The 18,414-nt window shown below is 45.1% G+C and overlaps 1 protein-coding gene across 15 annotated transcripts in view; it reads left to right on the forward strand.

The window, feature by feature from the left end:
* GPHN (gephyrin) overlaps window positions 1–11,606 on the forward strand; it is a 631,726-nt gene extending 620,120 nt beyond the window's left edge. For all 15 annotated transcript variants that reach the window (XM_059722870.1, XM_059722873.1, XM_059722869.1 and 12 more), the window contains 2 exons: window positions 8,491–8,587; window positions 10,598–11,606. In XM_059722870.1, coding sequence (XP_059578853.1) covers window positions 8,491–8,587; window positions 10,598–10,731 — 231 coding nt within the window. In that variant the 3' untranslated portion in view covers window positions 10,732–11,606. The remainder of the gene's footprint in view (window positions 1–8,490; window positions 8,588–10,597) is intronic.
* The last annotated feature ends 6,808 nt before the right edge of the window (window positions 11,607–18,414 follow it).

The following is an 18,414-nucleotide window of genomic DNA, read 5'->3' on the forward strand; positions in this document are numbered from 1 at the left end:
AAATGTTTAAAGGTCAGTGACACCAAGCAATGTTCTTCTGAATAGTACCAAAGTTATGTCGCAAAACCTAAACCTGTCAGGTTATTTTAGATTCTTTTGTGGTTTGCCAAAAAGTGAGTGTATGTAGCATTTAGGAAGACCAGAGATGTGTACATTTAGAAATATAAAAGTAGCAGTGCCTGTCAGGGCAGGGCAGATGGCTCCAACAAGAGGGCCTGCTGGAAAGTATGGCACTTAGACTGAAATGATGAAAAGGTAAAGGAAGAAATAAGAAAAGGGGATTTCTATTCAATTGTATTTATCTTCTAAGTTAATTCAGTAGGTTTCTTTAGAGATGTAGGCAATACAGTGTCAATTCAACCTGTTTAATGTGCCAAAAATTTATTTTTTTCACCAGAAAGTGGAGAATAGACAGTCTTTGAGAAAATGTCTATAGATGGCTGTTGCATCCAGGTTCCTCTGTTCTTAATGGCACCTATTTCAAATTATCTCCATTAAGAAAAATGAGTTGATTTATAAACTGCTGCAAACAGAACCTGGGATCTGAAAAACAAACGGTCCTTCTCTGCCTTTTACCTAGCCATGCCACTCCGTCCTGTGGTTCCGTCAGCCCCACAGGTTAAGAAAGTTTGAAATGAATGGGGGGAGGAAGGGGCTGCTGGTTAGGCAGCAGATGTCACACTCCCTTAGGAGTCAGTACCCTACCGGTACTATCTTATAGCAGCTTGGGAACTGTGCTGTTGAAACACTCTTTCAGACAAGATGGAAATCTGCAGTTCTGACCACTTGACTTCCTCATGGATTTTTTTTTTTAAAGTCACAGGTTATATCAGTCCAAGGTTTTTGAATAAGCTGCAACCAAGGTGATCACTTTTTCCCGATCTTAATCTCCCTAGATAAGTTTGTCAGCACTCTCACTTACGAACAGCTGTGTTGTGCTGCTCCACAGGTGGTAACAACCTGGTGGATTCCACCTCAGAACTATATTAAACTGACTTATTGCGTTCAGTAGGCATGTCACATGAGTGGTTAGGTACTTGGGATGAAATATTTTAGCTGTATGAATGCGAGGTTTACACAACCTTCACCAGTAATAAACATCCTGCAGTCAAAACTGAGCAGACTCTCCTGTTGCTGGTGACCAAAGCAGAATAAACACCAGCTCCCCTCCGATAGCTGTGTTAGCTGTGCAGGACAGGAACAGTAAACTATCTGTGTCATTAAAGTCAGAAGATCTGACTGAGGGGCACAGGAGGCAGATAAGTGTAATTAGAAGGCATGATTTTGTAAAAATTATTTTCTGACTACAACCATATTAACATGTATATTAATGCTAAGAATATTCCGTGCTCATATGGAGCTGATTGGACTCAGGACCCCAAGCCCCATTAAAGCAGTTAGATTGGGTGTTTTAAATTAAGTGGGGTGAGATTAATAATGGAGCTGTCATGTACTGAAGTGAAATACAGCATGAAAAATTACACAGCTATACCTTACTCTCGGTGCTGCGTTAATCAGAAATCCAAGGGGATGTCAAAGGGAGTTATTACAAAATAGCTGTTCCTGATTAGTGCTGCACTGGAAAGATGTTCTTACTCTGGAATAAAAGAGCCTTATTTTGAAGTCTACTGTGGAATTGGATTCAGCTGTAACTAGAAGTGCCCGGATACATTGGTCCCATATCGGATTGGCACCAATATAAGGAAAATTGACAGTATCAGCAATTGGCTTTTTTTTAGATGTGGCCAGTATTGTGGCTGATAAATGCCCCGTGCATGCACGCAGACACAACGCAGCACGCAGGTGGCCAGGAGTGCAGCCTGGTAGTATGGAGAGCAGCTAGATCCTGCTGGTAAGTCTGTTGTGAGGGAAGGGGCGTGGGGGGGGGGAAGATTGAGGCCCCAGCGGTAAGGGAGGGAGTGGGGCAGGGGCAGGCACTGCACAACCGTGGTGCACAAGCAGCTCATCGGGAGGTGGGGAGGGGGGAAGCTCCCAGAGTTGCACATAGCCTGGGAGGGTGTGGGTGGTGTGTGCCCCCGGATCTGCATGCGGGGTGAGGGCAAGCTGCTGCTGAAGGCTGGGTGCGGCACTGGGCTCTTCCTGGTGGGGGCTGGGCTGGGGCTGCACTCAGGGTGGGCAGCAGTGGCACTGAGGGGCAGGAAGGGGAGTTGAGGGGGCTGCAGTCTCCCCCATAGCCCTCTTCCACCACTGCCACCTCCTGCCCCAAGTGCAGCCCAACCCAGCCCCGCCACTGGAAAGAGCCCGGCACCACCCTGGCCCCAGCCCGCAGCAGCAGCCCACCCTCACCTCACACGCAGATCCAGGGGCACACACCCCTCATGCCCTCCCAGGGTGTATGCAGCAGTGGGAACCACCCCCCTGGACAATCCACTCATGGCTCCATCCTGAGTTCTGCCCCAGCTGTGCAGCACCTTCCCCTGCCCCAGCCCCACTCCCTCCCTCACCACTGGGGCCTCAATCTGCACCCCCCCCACACACACACCCTTTCCCTCCCCCCCCTTGCCCTTTCCTCCACAACAGACTTACCAGCTGGATGCTGCTCTCCAAGCTGCCCCGGTCACATATCGGAAAGTGGATCGGTATCAGCCGATACGTCTCGTTAAAATCGGCCATCGGTATTGGTCAAAAAAATCTCTATCGGTGCACCCCTAGCTGTAATCCTTCAGCCAGGCACTGGTTGGCAGCAACAAATACCAGGTTCAAATTTTAAGGTACCCATTCATTTTTTACTGTGGCTTAAGACCCCACCCAGAAATTTCAGATCACTGAATTTGGCTGGGGTGTCCAACATAAATAACACCCTCTCTTCACAAGCAGTGTAAACATAAAAGGACAGATTTATTACAGAAAACACAGGCAAAGAAAACAAAGGAAACACCAAATGCCATTTGAAACACTATCAACTACAGGGTATAGTCTCTAGTTTGCACCCCTTTTGGGGAGACTCCACCCACAGAATCATAGAAAACTAGCTGAAACCCGCAAAACATTTGCAATTAAGTTTTTATTGCAAAAGTATTCATTTGTATACAGGATTTTTAGTTATCCTTTGACCAAATACTTTAATGGAATCAAAACTTCTCACCCTCGAAAAGGCTACATAAAGCTGTCCATGTGTAAACACAGGTTTAGGAACAGAAATACATATTTTGTCAGAAGTCTGACCTTGTGACTTAGTCATAGAATAAGAGGGCCCTTGTACACATGAGGAAATTGACACTTTTAGTGGTTTAATTGTCCTTTTTAATTATTTATTTATGTAACAGTGTCACTTTGGCAGCATGTTACATTTTGTAACAGTGTACACATTTGGCAGCGTATTTCGATTTAAATGACTTTTTTACATAGCAAACTAAAATACATCCCATACATTTTAGTTTGCTACGTAACAAATTACAGCAAGATTCTTCACATGTACAAAGGTCCTATCTGGAGAAGGCAACAGGGATGGTGTACAAGGCACTGGAAACCAAGGCATGCTTGGGGAAGCTCAGGCTTGGTGGGCTTCTAGTGCCTCATGCACCATCCCCGCCACCTTCTCCGGCTGCCAGCACATCAGGCCGCCATCCTGCCACCTTCCTGGGGCAGCCCATTCCCGGGTGGCCCCAGGCAGCAGGAAGGTGGCGGGGATAGTGCATGGGGTGCTGGAAGCCCACCAAGGATGAGCTTCCCCAAGCACACCCGGGCTTCCAGCACCCCACCTACCATTGGATCCACTGGGTGCTGATTGCAACATGGGGCCGCACCTGCACAGCTAGCACCCCACCTGGGTGGCCTTGGGAGGCACTACCTCCACAAAGGGAAGCACTGGGCCCCTCCCCACAGCTCAGGGGCTGTGCAACGTGGTGGCAGCTCATGCAGGCAGGTTCTGCTGAGGAAAAAAAAAAGTGGCAAGGGGTCTGATCTTTTTTTCTTTCCTCCTGGAAACTGCCTGCGTCTCCCACAGCCAGGGAGTGAGTTGCCAGCAAGTTGCACAGCCCCTGAGCTGTGGGGGACCCCAGTGCTTCCCTCTGCAGTGGCGGCACCCCCGGCCAGCTCCCACCCAGTGGCACCCCACCTGGGCAATCCTGGGGGGGGTGCTGGTGCCATGAAGCACCAGGGCCCTCTGCAGCTCAGGGCCTGCCAGCATCTCACCCCCTGGCCACGGGAGAGGCAGACAGGCTCGGGGGGGGGAGGATTGGGCCCATAACCACTTTTATTTCTTCTTCTTCTTCTTCTGCGGAGCCTGCCCACTCAGTGGCAAGGGTGTCTTGGTGCTTCATTCTAGCTCTGACTTGCCTGAATATCTGTTTGAAATACCTCAGGATCTATAGTAATAACATGCTTATTCTGTCTGTCCGGAGCACTGTCTGTCCGGAGCACTCTTGATTGGTTGTTTCAGTAAGCATTGTGATTGGCTGTCAGAGTGCTCTGGACAGACAGAATAAGCCTATTATTATTATATTTTAGGGTTGGAAGGGACCTCAGGAGGTCATCTAGTCCAACGTCCTGCTCAAAGCAGTACCAGCCCCAACTAGATCATTCCAGTCAGGGCTTTGTCAAGCAGGGCCTTAAAAACCTCCAAGGATGGAGATTCCACCACCTCTCTGGGTAACTTGTCTCAGTGCTTCACTGCCCTCCTAGTGAGAAAGTTTTTCCTAATTTCCAATCTAAACTTCCCTTGCTGCAACTTGAGACCAGTGTTCCTTGTTCTGTCATCTGCCACCACTGAAAACAGTCTAGCTCCATCTTCTTTGGAACCACCCTTCAGGTAGTTAAAGGCTGCTATCAAATCCTGTTGCAGTCTTCTCTTCTCCAAACTAAATAAACTCAGTTCCCATGCCCAGGCAGGCTCAATGCACCGTTATACCTGCAACTCAGCAACAGGTGGGGAAGAGGGGCCCATACTGTAGAGTCTTATAAGCTGTTCCTAGGGGTTCAGTGCACCTCAGGGAGCTCCTAGTGTCTGCCGGTCCCTCTGCATTGCAAAGGGGCCCCTTGTTGCTCCCTGGGAAGTTGTAGGGCGCCAATCTCTACTCCAACATGGTAACTTTGAGGGGGTGACTATGGCTCCAGTTAGCATATTACACCCCCAAAATTCCTAGTCCCAATCCCACAGCTCCATCTGGGACAGAAAACTGCAAAATAACTTTAAGGGGGGCCAGGCCTACCTGCACCAGCCCTGGACTAAGCAACAAACAAGATAAGGCCTATTTGCACTAGGGACTAGAATACAGTGGGTCTCAGCCACGCAAACTAAGCTGAGACAAAACAGCTGCAAAACAACAAAAGGGGACCAGGCCTATTTGCACCAGGGCCTGGACTACAGCAGGGCTCAGCCACACAAGCTAGGCTGACATAAAATAAATTGCAACAGCAACAAAATGTGCCAGGCCTCAATCCTGGCCCAAATCTGCCAGCAAAACTGCCAGGCTCTACCCCTGGTCAGTTTGCTTCAGGAATTAATACCCCCATGGCATTGTTCCACACAAAACTCAGGAAAAAGAGAGAAAAGAGGGAGAGAAGCTGAGTCCCAAACTCTGAGACAGACTCTCTCTACCTTAAATTTCCCCATTACATAGCTTCAACTCAATTCTCCAGTGACAAGGTGGGGGGGACCCTCCATGGGGAGTTCTCTGCAGCTCAGCTCAGCTCCCCAGTTTTGCAGCAGCACTCTGTAGCAGCTCTGTCCCCCTCGCTGCCCAGCTGCAAGATTTCTATATATACCTTGGTATGGCATCACCCTAAATTTTCCAATCAGGGTTTGCCATGCTTTTAGCTTTTCTCTTAGCCAATTAATTTAAAAGAACATTGCTCAGACTAGCACTTTTTCTAGCACTCTTAAACATATTAGAAGTGCAGTGTTTGGTAGGGGGAAGGCCTCTGAGCCTCTCTGAACTTTCCAGGCTAGGAGGCAGGGAGTGCTCTGCAGCCTCCTAGGGCTTCAGGAGACTGTGGGCAGCAGCAGAGCAGTGGAGGTGGAACTGGGATGAAAGGCTGTCACTCTGGGAGCGCACGTGCATTTACACTGCATTAAATTTATTACGCAGTAAGCAGAAATAGGTTGGCAACTACACATGCAGGCATTAAAGCGCATTAACGCTGTGTGGTCTGACTTGGGACTAAAGTTAGTCCCAAGTCAGTCCACACACACAGTGTTACTGCACAGTAACGTGTCTACATGTGTGTTACTGAGCACTAGCTAATCTGGTGTAAATTGGATACCTGCATCATGCAGGTATCAAATTTATGCCCAAATAGGCGTAAGTCACCACAGTGACTGTGCAGTATGGGTGTCTACGTGTAGATGTGTGCCCATAGTGTATAGTAATTTAGGTTACTGTGCAGTAAATGTGCATATGTAGACACACCCTGGGAGTGGGCACCACTTCTGCCATGGGCCAGACAATAGCTTTCACCCAAGCAGGCAGCCCAGCTCCAAGTAGCTGGTCCCCAGCCATGCAGGGTCTCAGGTGTATGTGTGTATGTGCGTGTGCCACTTGCAGCATGTCCAAGAATCTGGTCCCTCCCCAGTCACACAGGGCTTTGCGGGGGATGTGGGTGGGGGGGAGGATGTGTGGCCATTTCACCCAGGATGTGTCTCTCTCACCCCCACCCCCTTGCCCCTCTTTGCTGGGAATGGGCACCACATCTTCCATGGAGCTAGACAGCAGCTCACAAAGCCCATGAGATACTGGCAGAATAGCCAGAAATTTGACCCATGTACAGAAGTTATTTAAAGCACTGTAGGTTGCTAAAGTGCTGTGAAAGACAGTGCTTCAAATTTAATACCTCATTTAAAAAGGGTGAATTTAAAGCACTATACCCATTTTAAAGTGCTTAAAGGCATGCACTTCTGTTAACTCACAGCAATAAGGCACTTTAAATGGCAAAAAAGCAACTTCTGTACACATCCATAAGTTTATTATTATGAAATGATTTTCCTTTTGTTGCTTCCTTGAAAAAAGCAACAATAAGCTGCCTTTTTCAGCTTCAGCTCTGGCTGCTCAAACTGAGTGGTCAGTTAAGGATCATTGGTGCACCAGGAACTGACCTGTGCATAGAGAAGGGAGAATTGGTTTCAAGCATCTTCCTAATACTTAACCTGTGGTTTAGTTAGAAGCCCCAGCCTTCCACTGTCTTTGCTTCTGTCTCCTTTGTCATTCCCACCTGGCAGCCAATGGGTGCCTAAGGCAGCAGGCCAGTAACTGAGGCTTCTTCCCTCATCATAGCTTAAGATTCTCTCTTTCCCCAGAGCTTCATATTCTGCTTACTTCCTCCATTTTCTTGTGTCTCATTCAGATGCTTCTTTTTTACTGTTCTCTAGGTTTTCCTTTCCTTCTATGTTTTCTTTTAAATTCTTTCCCCTTTTTTTAGTCACCATACCCTCAATATGTCCCCATCCTGCACTTCCTCTGTGGTCCCAATTCCTCCTTTGTCCTTTGGCCAAAATATTTAAAAGAAGCCAGTGATATTGGGTACTTCAATTTTTGGGACTCCAATTTGGAATGCCCTTGGCCAGACTGAGAGATGCTCTTGCTTAATTCAATTAGGACTTTTTTCTCCTCCTCTTTCCGTCTCCTCTTTCTTGCCAATGACTGAATATTTCCCCTGAATCATAACTGGAAGTAGTTTGAATGTGTATCAGAGTCCTACTGATTTGTACCATAATCCAGGAAAAATGAACAAACTCTAAATATTTTTTCTCCACCAAGCTGTTCTCTTCAAACCTTAGTGAAAAACCAGCTTTTAAATACAGGTTTCCCTCACTTTATGTGGGTTCTTTATGTGTGAATTCGCTCTTATGTGATGACCCTTTTTATACCAAAAGTTCGTTATATGCAAGGTAAATTCACTCTTATGCGATCAGTGTGGTGGAAGCCCGCAGTCAGCTGCTTTGTGCGTTGCATTGTGAGAGTGCTGCATACCAAAATATAGTCTCCTGTGTAGATCTGTATTCCACGCTCATTATCTGCAACATTTGTTTCTGTAGTTGCTTTCCCCATTATGACAGTGCCCTGTGCTTCTGTGCGCTGTCTGCTGTTGGTGAGTACTAAAATTCTCTTGTAAAAGTGGTAGAAATAGGTCTGGGGGTCAGTACAGTCGAGGTCTTGGAATGTATCCCTGTTTGTTACATTGTAAAGTGGGTTCCCTTTATGTGAATTTGCGTTATGCACTGTTTTCCAGGAATGCATGTACAGCATAAAGCAAGGGAAACCTGTATCTGTTTTACAAAAACAAACTCCCAAACAATATTTGATATTCTAATGCCATAATCGTTGTCCTCCAGCTCCTAACACATTTCTTCTCAATGCCACCGCTACCACCTCTGAGCTTTTTATCTTACCCTAAATGGGTCTTGCACATCAGACCCAAACCCAAGTTTTAAGGAAACAAGAAAGAACAAGTTGGCCTGACAATGTGGGTATCTTGGATAATGGACTGTGAATGACAGGCTGTCTCTTCTTCCTTTCTCTGCCTCTCTTGCAGTTATCATGTGATGTTAAATTGGATCCTCGCCCAGAATACCATCGGTGCATACTGACTTGGCATCACCAAGAACCACTGCCTTGGGCACAGAGTACAGGTTAGTCACTTACACAGACAAACTCAACCACACAAATATTTACAACCAATCAAACACATACATGCATTTGTTCCCAAAGGCTCACTCATACATATATTTGCTCATTCACCAGCATATACTTACACTAGGCCTATGCAAAGCAGCTAGTATTCAGATTCAGATTTGGAGGACAGTGATTCGAATAAGTGATTCAAATCACTGTCCCGAATCAATATGGCTGAATCTGATTTGGAGATTCGGACGCTGCCGAATTGGCCAAATTTCCAAATTGGACAGGCCCCATCCCCCACCTACTCTCCCAGCCTTATCAATGGCTGCCCCACCTGGCCCCAGCATCCCAGCTCTTAAAAAAAAAATAAATAAAAAAAATAAAAGCCACTCACCGGCTCCTGCCAGGCAGGGGGCCAAGCCCCACTGCATCTCACTGCCCCACACTGTATGGGGGGCTCTGCCACAAGCCCCCAGAGAGCCCAATGGCCACTGCAACAACCAATGAGTGCAGGGCTTTTTTTTTTTTTAAGAACTGGGAGCTGGGGCTGGGCAGGCAGCTATCAACAGGGCTGGGAAAGCGGGCAGGGGGTGGGGGCTCATGGCAGAGCCCCCCCATGCAGCATTGGGCAGTGGAGGGCAGGGGGGATCACAGGCCCCTCTCCCCTCTGCCAGCCCCCCCTCCACCTCCTACTTACCAGCACAAAGTCTGGGTCCAGCTCCCTGCAGTGGCGAGTGGGGACTAATCTCCGAAGCTTTCCAAATCTTTTCTGAATTGGGCCAAATCTCCTCTGAATCGAATCAGCAACCAAAGCTTTGCTCAGCCCTAATACACACCCATGCATGTACACTAACATGCACTCATGATGTGGCAAACACATTTGCTAGCATACTCAAGCGTATGGTCACATGATTGCCTATCCATGCACTCTCTCTACGTGCATGTTTTCTTGTGTACATCTTCCTGTTTGTGTGCATACATTCTGTTGCACATGCATTCATACATCTTTGCTTTTGCACACACTTGCTTATTTTCATGTTTCCACTAAACACAAATATAAGTTGGGGTCTGAATGGAGGCTGCCAGGCTGAATCTCAATTCAGATAAAAACAGAGATGACGTTAGCTGAATGTGAGAAATAACCAGAAGAGCTGGCAGATGGTAAGTGTTCTCTCAGTCAAAATCACTTTCTGTTAACAGGGTTTGTGATGTGTGAGGGTACTGTTAGATCCTGAATTGATCCCAGAATTTCTGGTAACAACTACTGTTGAGCACTTTTTCCATCTGCGTGGGCGTGTCTACATGTCGCCCTATAGCAACGTAGCGATGCAGTATGTCACCATACAGCACACTATGGCAATGTAGTGATCGTGTGAGTCTACATATGATTGGCAGCTATGTTGCCATAGTGGCGCACTCCCCCATTATAGCATGCGTAGCGGCAAAATCTGTGTGCCACACACATGGTGCAGGATGGGCGATTACTGTGCTGTGCTTTAATAGTTCCAAAAGGAAGTACTAAAGCATGGCTCTGCATAGGCTAGGCGTTTGACCCTGCCCTCTACACGCAGCCTTCCTTGGAGGCCACTGGGCTCTTCAGTTAGCAGAGATTGTGACTTGCTAGCACTCCACAGTATTGGTTTCCCAGACTGGAGAGGCTCTGATTCAGTTCTACATATTGATTCAGTTCCAGAGGTATTCGTTTTTATCTGCGAGGTACCACATGATTGAATTTTTGGTTTTCCTATGCACTGTCTCTCTTGTCCTGTTTCAGGCAGAAGGGGTGCTCTTATTGTCAGTCCTCTGGTTTGAAAAGCAGGAAGCAAAGGGCAGAGCATTCTCTGTGATGACTTTTGACTCTGTTCACTTCTCCATTGGTCCTGAGTGCCCAGATTGTTTACCTTCAGGACATGTTGCAAGGCTGAGGGTACCAAAAAAGACTGAGAATATTAAGTTCTTCTGAACTGATGTTTTGTGGCATTTGTACTGCTAATTGGAATCTTTCTTTCATTTCCCTCTAGGAAATCAGATGAGTAGTCGTCTGATGAGTATGCGCAGTGCCAATGGACTGTTGATGCTACCTCCAAAGACAGAGCAGTATGTGGAACTTCACAAGGGGGAGGTGGTGGACGTCATGGTCATTGGAAGGCTATGATGCCACCAGAAAGAGCGAAGCTTTGATGCATGTCCACATATCATTGACTGTATCCTGTAATATGCAACGGCACAGCTAGTTTTTCTGATTTGGATAAAAGTTGATCAGTATAGTCAACATCTTGAACTATATTTCAAATGGAATTTAAATAAATACCTTTTAAAAAAATCTTTAAAAACAAATCTTAACAAAGAAATTTATTCTGATTATATCAAAGCAACTTTTTCCTTTCTTGCAATTGCTTTGTGTGTTCAATGCTAGTTCTGATAGCAGTAGCTTTTAGTAGACAGCAGTAGGTGCCTGCAGAACTTGTGTTTTTTCTCATCTTTAAGATACAACTACTTATGCTCTTAAAACAAGGCTGTCTGCTTATTTATACTAGCGTAGACAACACTTGGATTTCCCTTATTAGTATGCTTCATAACCGCTTCACAGAGAGCTTCTGCTTGTTCTTTATCTTGTATCTCGTGTTGATGTGCACAGTGCCAAAAGCAGAGTGGCTGCACTGGGAACCCAATGAAGCCCCGAGGTTTCCCCCCTCGCTGTGCATTCAGGGATCTCTCTTGTCCCAGCAGCCACCCAGCTCAGTACTCTTGGGCAGTAACTGGATACCTTTTATTTGAACAAACAAAAAAAATTGCTTCCTTAAGTGCTGACAGCCTTTTTAACCAATACATTTAAAAATGTACAGAACTGAAAATTAAAAAAAAATCAAAGACTGATCTTGTACAGATATTAGTGTTACCAGCATTCGTGTGGAAATTAAATGAGCAAAGAAATAAAACTAATGTTAAACAACTCTGTACCATAACATTTTCTGTAATGATATTGAAACTTAAATGAATAAAAAAAAATCCTTGATCATTATTTAAAAATTCACTGTTCTAGCCTTGTTTTTTTCAAAACATTTCTTTCTTTTTTGGGGCAGTGGCTGGGATTAAAGGAATTGTCTATGGTGAGTTAGTGAGTAAGCTGAAAAAGTATGGTTCTAAGTAAGAGGGTGTATAAAAGTCTCTTACAGAAAGAGGTAGAACAGTGGCTTTTTCAAATCAGAAAAAGGCTGAAAATCATATTGTGCTTTTGCTGCATTAGATGGCAAATATGCAATAATCTCTGAGATATACTAGCTATGATCTAGCCTTCTTTCCCCTTTTCAACAGAGTTGGGATGATCCCATGTCCAGCACCGATGCCATTTACAGGTTACAGCCCTTTACAACAACCCTGTACTTGGGATTTGGTGTGTCAAATGCTAGCCAGCTTACTGTGGTACATTTCTGTCTGTGGGTGTTTTCTGGGTAAGGCCTAGGATGGGAACTCAACTGAGTCCAGTTCCTGACTGTCACAGCCTCTACCACTGTGTGTAATGGGCCCGTTTAATTGCTCTGTGCCAGTTTCACAAATGTTCAGTGAAGATACACTTCTCTACATTGCAAGGATGGCATTAGGATAAATTCATTCATGTCTGTAAGATGCTTAGTTACTGCTACTATGGTACCAGGTTCTAGTTGTACCTGGGGAGGGACTGAGTGGGGGAGAAGGGGCACAGGTACTTCAAGTTACAAGTCACAGGGAGATGTTGTGAAAGGCTTCCCCTTTCAATGCAATGTGAAGAATTATATAATTTATTAGTACTAGGCAAAAGGCAGTATAGAATATAAAAATTAGTATTCATAAGCTGCATAACCTCATTACTAAGAACAATTTTAGGGGAGAGAGTTCACATTGTTGGAGAGCCCATGTTACAGAGAAAGATAAGGCAAGACTCAAGAAAAACCTATAAATAGCACTTAGGCCTGTTCAAAGCTATGCAATGGGTGCATCTACACCTGATGCTGTGTCACTGTAGCAACGCACTATGGCAAGGTAGTGTTTGCAGGCGTATACACATGACCAGCAGCTACTTCGCCAGTGACGTGCTCCCCTGCTATAGCATGCCACTACAGTGAAATAGCTACTAAAAATAACCATGCGTATGGTGCAGTACGGACTGTTACTACACCATGATTTAGTACTTCCTTTTGGAAGTGCTAAAGCCAGTAACAACATTGCCATAGTGACATGTGTAGACACGCCCAATTTTACTCAATTTGAATAAGAGTTTTGAACAAGAATGTTAATTGACATGGTCCTGAATATTATGGTTGAGTCAGTTTAGCCCAAGATAAATCCTGTCAGCATCATGACTGCTAACCATCATTGTATGTGAATACAGCAGTTAAAAAAAATCTGAGGGAATAGTTGTGTCACACCCTACTGCTGTTTAGCATTACCTCACGGGTATAATGGAATTGCCACTACTGCTGTCTCATGCTGTTCTTTCATGGAGTTAATTTTCCAGAGATGGCAGCTCAGTTCCTCTAAGGCGGTGTTTCCCAACCAGTGTGCCATCAGAAATGAACAGGTGTGCTGCAGAATTTTGCCATGGCAATGAGCTACAATAGGTATGAAGGTGGGGAATGCCTTAACAGGTGTGCCGCAGAAAATTTTTAATAATGTAAGTGTGCCTTAGGCTGGAAAAGGTTGGGAAACACTGCTCTAAGGCCCCTGGCAGACATTACACATAGGATGTGATCAACTAGTTAATAGCATCTTAAAGTGTCATACAGCCACAGGTCCAGCCAATTAATGGTACAACAAAATGAGAAACCAGCCACAAATTTATTACACAAATATGAGTAATAATTTTGTGTCTGGTTTCCTTCACAACTTAAAATGAACCCGTGGGCAGGTGGACTGCACTTGGGTCTCCAGCTGGTCCCAGTGTGGTCCTTACTGGTTCAGCTGACTTACTGGCTCAGCTGATTGTCCGCACGGTCCCTGCCAGCCAACAATCAGCTGATTGGCAGTAGTATTAGGACAGCACAGGGCAGCCCCAGTGTGACCTAGCGCTGCCAAGAATCAGCAGATCAGCAGCACTGAGACTACACCAGGGCTTGAGCCCCTCTGCCATCCCTAGAGCCAGCCAAAAATCAGCTGATTGCTGGCAGGATCAGGACCTCACTGGGATTCAAACCTCAGTGCAGTTTCAATACTACCAATAATCAGCTGATCTGCAGCTCACTTCAGGGACCACAGAGGGGCTCACGCTAGCTGTAGTTGGTCCCTAGAGCCAGCCAACAATCAGCTGATTGTTGAGCACCTTTCCCAGCCCAGGGGGAATCCAGGATCATGATGGGCAAATAGGACATCATCAGGGTCTGATCCCCAATCCCAAACACTGTGCATTCTGCTATGCACATGTCATGGCAGAAGGCACAACTCTTGATATCTATCAGGGATGAGATGCCATTGTGCCTTTACATGAATGTCTGTCAGCAACCTAAGAGAACAGTAACTGTTAAAAAAATGTACTATACTGGCAATCACCCGTCATCCCATAAGAACACAGACCTACCATACTACATCAAACTAAAAGTCTGTCTTCAGTATCCCACAGTTACAAGTAGCAGTTGTTTTATAGGAATAGCATAAGAAACAGGGCACGAGTAGTGATCCATCCCATTCTATCCTCTGAGGCACCAGCAACTGAAAGCTAAGGAATAACCTGAGTTGTGATTATATTCCTATCTGTTGTCTGATGGCCCCCAAATCGACCTATCCTCCATAAATTCATCTAATCTCTTTTTGAACTTGGTTGTATTTTTGGCCTCCACAATGTCCTGTAGTAGTGAATTCCACAAGTTAAGGGAGCGTACAGAAGTTGCTTTTTCACCATTTAAAGCACTTTATTGCCGTAACTTAACAAAAGTGCACAGCTTTATAGTACTTTAAAAATGGGTACAGTGCTTTAAAATCATATTTTCTCAACCTGTGGTACGGATACCCCTGGGGGTATGCGAGACACAGGCAGGGGGTATGCGGGTACCCCAACACTCTCTCTCTCTTTTGCCCTCTTTTCCTCTCTCTCACCCCTTCCTCCTCTCAAAATATGGCAAAAAAATTGGTACACCGCACACTGCTTTAAATTCCCTAGTAATAATTTAGCATCCCACGCTTTGTGTGGCACTGGGTTCAGCCCTCCTAGCTTTGGCCAATATCACCTCCAGCCCAGGTACATACTCGAGTTGTACACCCCTGGTGTAAAAGGTGGCAACCCTACCCACACCAGATCAGACATCTGTCATGTCACGGCCTTATATACACAGCCCTTCTTTCAACATATGGCACGCATTAGCCTGTAAATATAAAATCCCCTGGAAAATTGAATGTTGGGGTACTTATTACAATTTTCAGAAGTTAGGGGGTACTTGTTACTTAAAAGGTTGAGAAACACTGCTTTAAATTAACCCTTGTTAAATGAGATATTAAATTTGAAGTGCTGTATTTTACAGCACGTTAGCAATCTACAGCCCTTTAAATAACTTCTGTACAGTGGTCAAATTTCTGACCAGTGGAGAAGCCCCAGGAGGCTGCAGATTGCCCCCTACCTCCTAGCCTGGAAAGTTCAGGGAGGCTCAGAGCCCCCAACACTGCACTTGCTGTAACTTTAACATGCTATAAAAAGTACTCTAAATTACAGTGCTGTGAAACATGCACAGAGCACTTCTATACACACCTGTTTTTCATTTTGTAAAAAAAAAAAAAAAAAAATTATCTCCTTCTGTTTGTTTTAAACTTGCTGCCAGATAATTTCAGTGGGTGTCACCTAGTTTTTGTATTATGAGAGGTCATTCCCTAGTCATTTTATTTACACCATTCATGATTTTTATAGCTCTGTATCAGATCCCCCTCAAGTTGTCTTCTTTCCAAGTTGAAGCATCACAGCTTTTTCAGTCTCTCCTTAATGGAAGTTGTTCCATGACCCTGATAATCTTTGTTACCTTTATTACCTTTTCTAGTTCTCCTATATCCTTTTTTGGTATGGAGTGACCAGAACTGCTTACAGTATTTAAGATGTCAGTACACCAAAGATTTATCTAATGGTACAATTCTCTTACATTTTCAATTCAGCAGCGCTGCTTTGCTACCATCATACCTCCAGCATACCATCCTGCCACTAGCATGTCATCCTCACCATCACTTGTAAAGGGGGTGGGGGGAGCCTCAAGCAACAGCTTTGCAGCCATCTCCCACTGTTCCAACCCTGTGAAAAAAAATCCTCCCTTGGCCAGTTACAAGTCTTTAAGGGTGCCCAGCACTGTAAAATGCGATTGAAAATAATAGAGCAGTAAAATATGACAGCGGAAAATACATTTAGCAGGCACTGCCTTCCTCAAGGTGAAATGTTCCCTTATACTTCAGTCACATTTTTCTCTCCAATTCCAGCTAAGAATTAGCTGGAATTGTTTCCCTAAGAGGACAAAACTTTCAATTCCTGTTGTAGGAGGCTTAAGAAATCTGGGAAAACACCTACCTTTCCTTCCCCAAGGGAAGGTACAGAAGAAAGATTAGACATACTGGACCGCCCAGCATTCCCACTGACACCAACGTTCTACTGAAGTATTATTACCTCAGTGCTCAATAGGCGTTCTCACGGAGGATTTGATGTCGCTGCCACTTCTACAGCTATGTGCTGTTGACCTGATTTGTGACCACTGAAGAGACAGAGGAATGTCATCTGCTAAAGTCAGGGTGAAATCAGAGTAGACTAGTAGAGCTCTGGGGAAGTGCTTTTCATTGGAAAACTTTCCTTACCCTGAAAAAATGCATTGAGCTAGATCTTTGGTTGAAGCTATACTATTTCAAGCTGAGGATCTGTCCCACGCTAGACAGAAAGGCCCTGCTATAGTGGTTTTGCAGCTATGTTATGTTGGTGGCACTGTTTTTAATTCTTATTACTGAACTTTTACTGCAGGCAAACAGTCAGTTGGATTGTCCACTAGCACCAGCAGTTTAGCGATGTGGGCTGCTGCTACATTTTGCCATAGAGAACTGCTGGCAAGCCCAGTAAGTCCCACACAAGGCAGCTGATGCACATGTGATGACAGCCAAAAGAAAAAGTTCAGGGTAACATTTTCCTCTAGCTAACGTGCATTTGGATGTGCTCCTGGCACAGGCAGGTTCATGGTAAAGGCTGGTGGGAAACCTTTTGGAATGTAACATTTAATAGCCACGTGGTAGATGGGATTTGCTGCATTCTTAGAGGATTAGCTCAGTGAACGTATTTATAGCTGAGTGAGCTGAAGCTGGTGCAGAATTTGGCAGCTTGTCTATTCCAAGGTATACCAGTGCTTTTAGATACCAGTGGAGCTTTTAGATACGAGTGCTTGTAGATCAGCGCTGTGTATTAAAGACTGGGTAAAATGTAAGAAGATGAACTTGACTTACAAAACCTGAAATGGCCCAAGACCTACTTTTCTCAAAGATCCTCTGTGTGTATATGTACAGTAGCACCTGAGCTCACCTAAAAAGAAGGTGGTAGATGGCAGGTGTTTCCAATGTTACCCCTTTGGAATTTACTCCCCATGGGCTTGATTAAATTGATTTGGCACTATAGAAAGCCATAACAGCAAGGAAAGAACAGGTTTGTTGTGCTCAAAGCAGCTTGTGTTGCTAGGGAGACATGCTGCTGCCTTCTGTACTAGTTGGAGTTCCACGAGGGGCAATGGTAAGGGATGCCTGGAAAACAATTCTGCTTCAAATAAAAGAATTATGGGATTTCAAAATTTGTTTTTATTCCATCTCACCTCAGAAACATGACCTAATTAAACTGCCCATGAAACATGAGAGACTCATACTCAAGTAGCCAATAGCTCTATGTCAGGATACTCCCAAGGTCTGTTGGAGACTCAGGCCCAAGCATATTCTGGGTCTTCCATGGCCTTATTGAGTTTCCCAATATCTGGGCAATAGCATCAGTCTTTCTCTGCCTGTTTCTCCTGTATAAGTAATTCTGTATTCATGGGGACACAGGGAATGACATTTCTGTTTTGGCAGAACACCATCTTTGACAGAGCCACGCTGCTGATGACTGTATGTCCAGGTATGTTGTATAGCTGTGATCCAGCTAGGACATGGTGCATCTTTTGAGGCCAGGTCACTAACCACCAGAATAAAAGTCTTCTTGCCAAGTGGAGATGGTAAAAAATATTACTGAGCAACATTGTGGCTCAGAGTGTTCCCCTTTCTCAGCCAGCATAATTTCCACTTTATGTGGGCTCAGCTTCAGTCAACAGTTATTCATCTACTGACCTGAACTGGGCCAGTTTGCTGTCCACAGTGGTGTTATGTGCAATGAAAGCAAGATTGAGCTATATGTCATAAACTGTCCATGTCTTCTCCTGCCTGCATGGAGCAAAGATTGAAGGATCCATAAATACTAAGTTTCAAACCAGGGTAAGTCACATGATTACAAGCCCCATTTTACATTGCTGCAATTCATTAACACTATCTGCACAGAGGCACTAACTCATGCAGAAAACTCTCATAAAAAAAAACCCTTGAGGGAGGGTTATATGCAGCATGGGACTGGGTACATCTATGCCACCCTCACTGTGCCCTGATTCAGCCAATAAATGTAATTGATGCCACTGTCCTATGAGAGCACAAGCCAACCCAATCCATTATGATGCCTTCCCAGCTCCTGGCAGCCAACATGACCAGGATGCACAAAACTAGTAAAGGCCACTTTGTTCCTGGGCCTGAGCTACAGTGAGCACAGCCCCAGGGATCAGGTCCATTATTTTTAAAGAGCGTTGGTATGTTTCCACAAAAGATGCTATAAAAGGGTAAATTGTTCTTG

Source organism: Alligator mississippiensis, chromosome 2, assembly GCF_030867095.1.
Source record: "Alligator mississippiensis isolate rAllMis1 chromosome 2, rAllMis1, whole genome shotgun sequence".
In the NCBI taxonomy this organism is placed as follows: domain Eukaryota; kingdom Metazoa; phylum Chordata; order Crocodylia; family Alligatoridae; genus Alligator; species Alligator mississippiensis.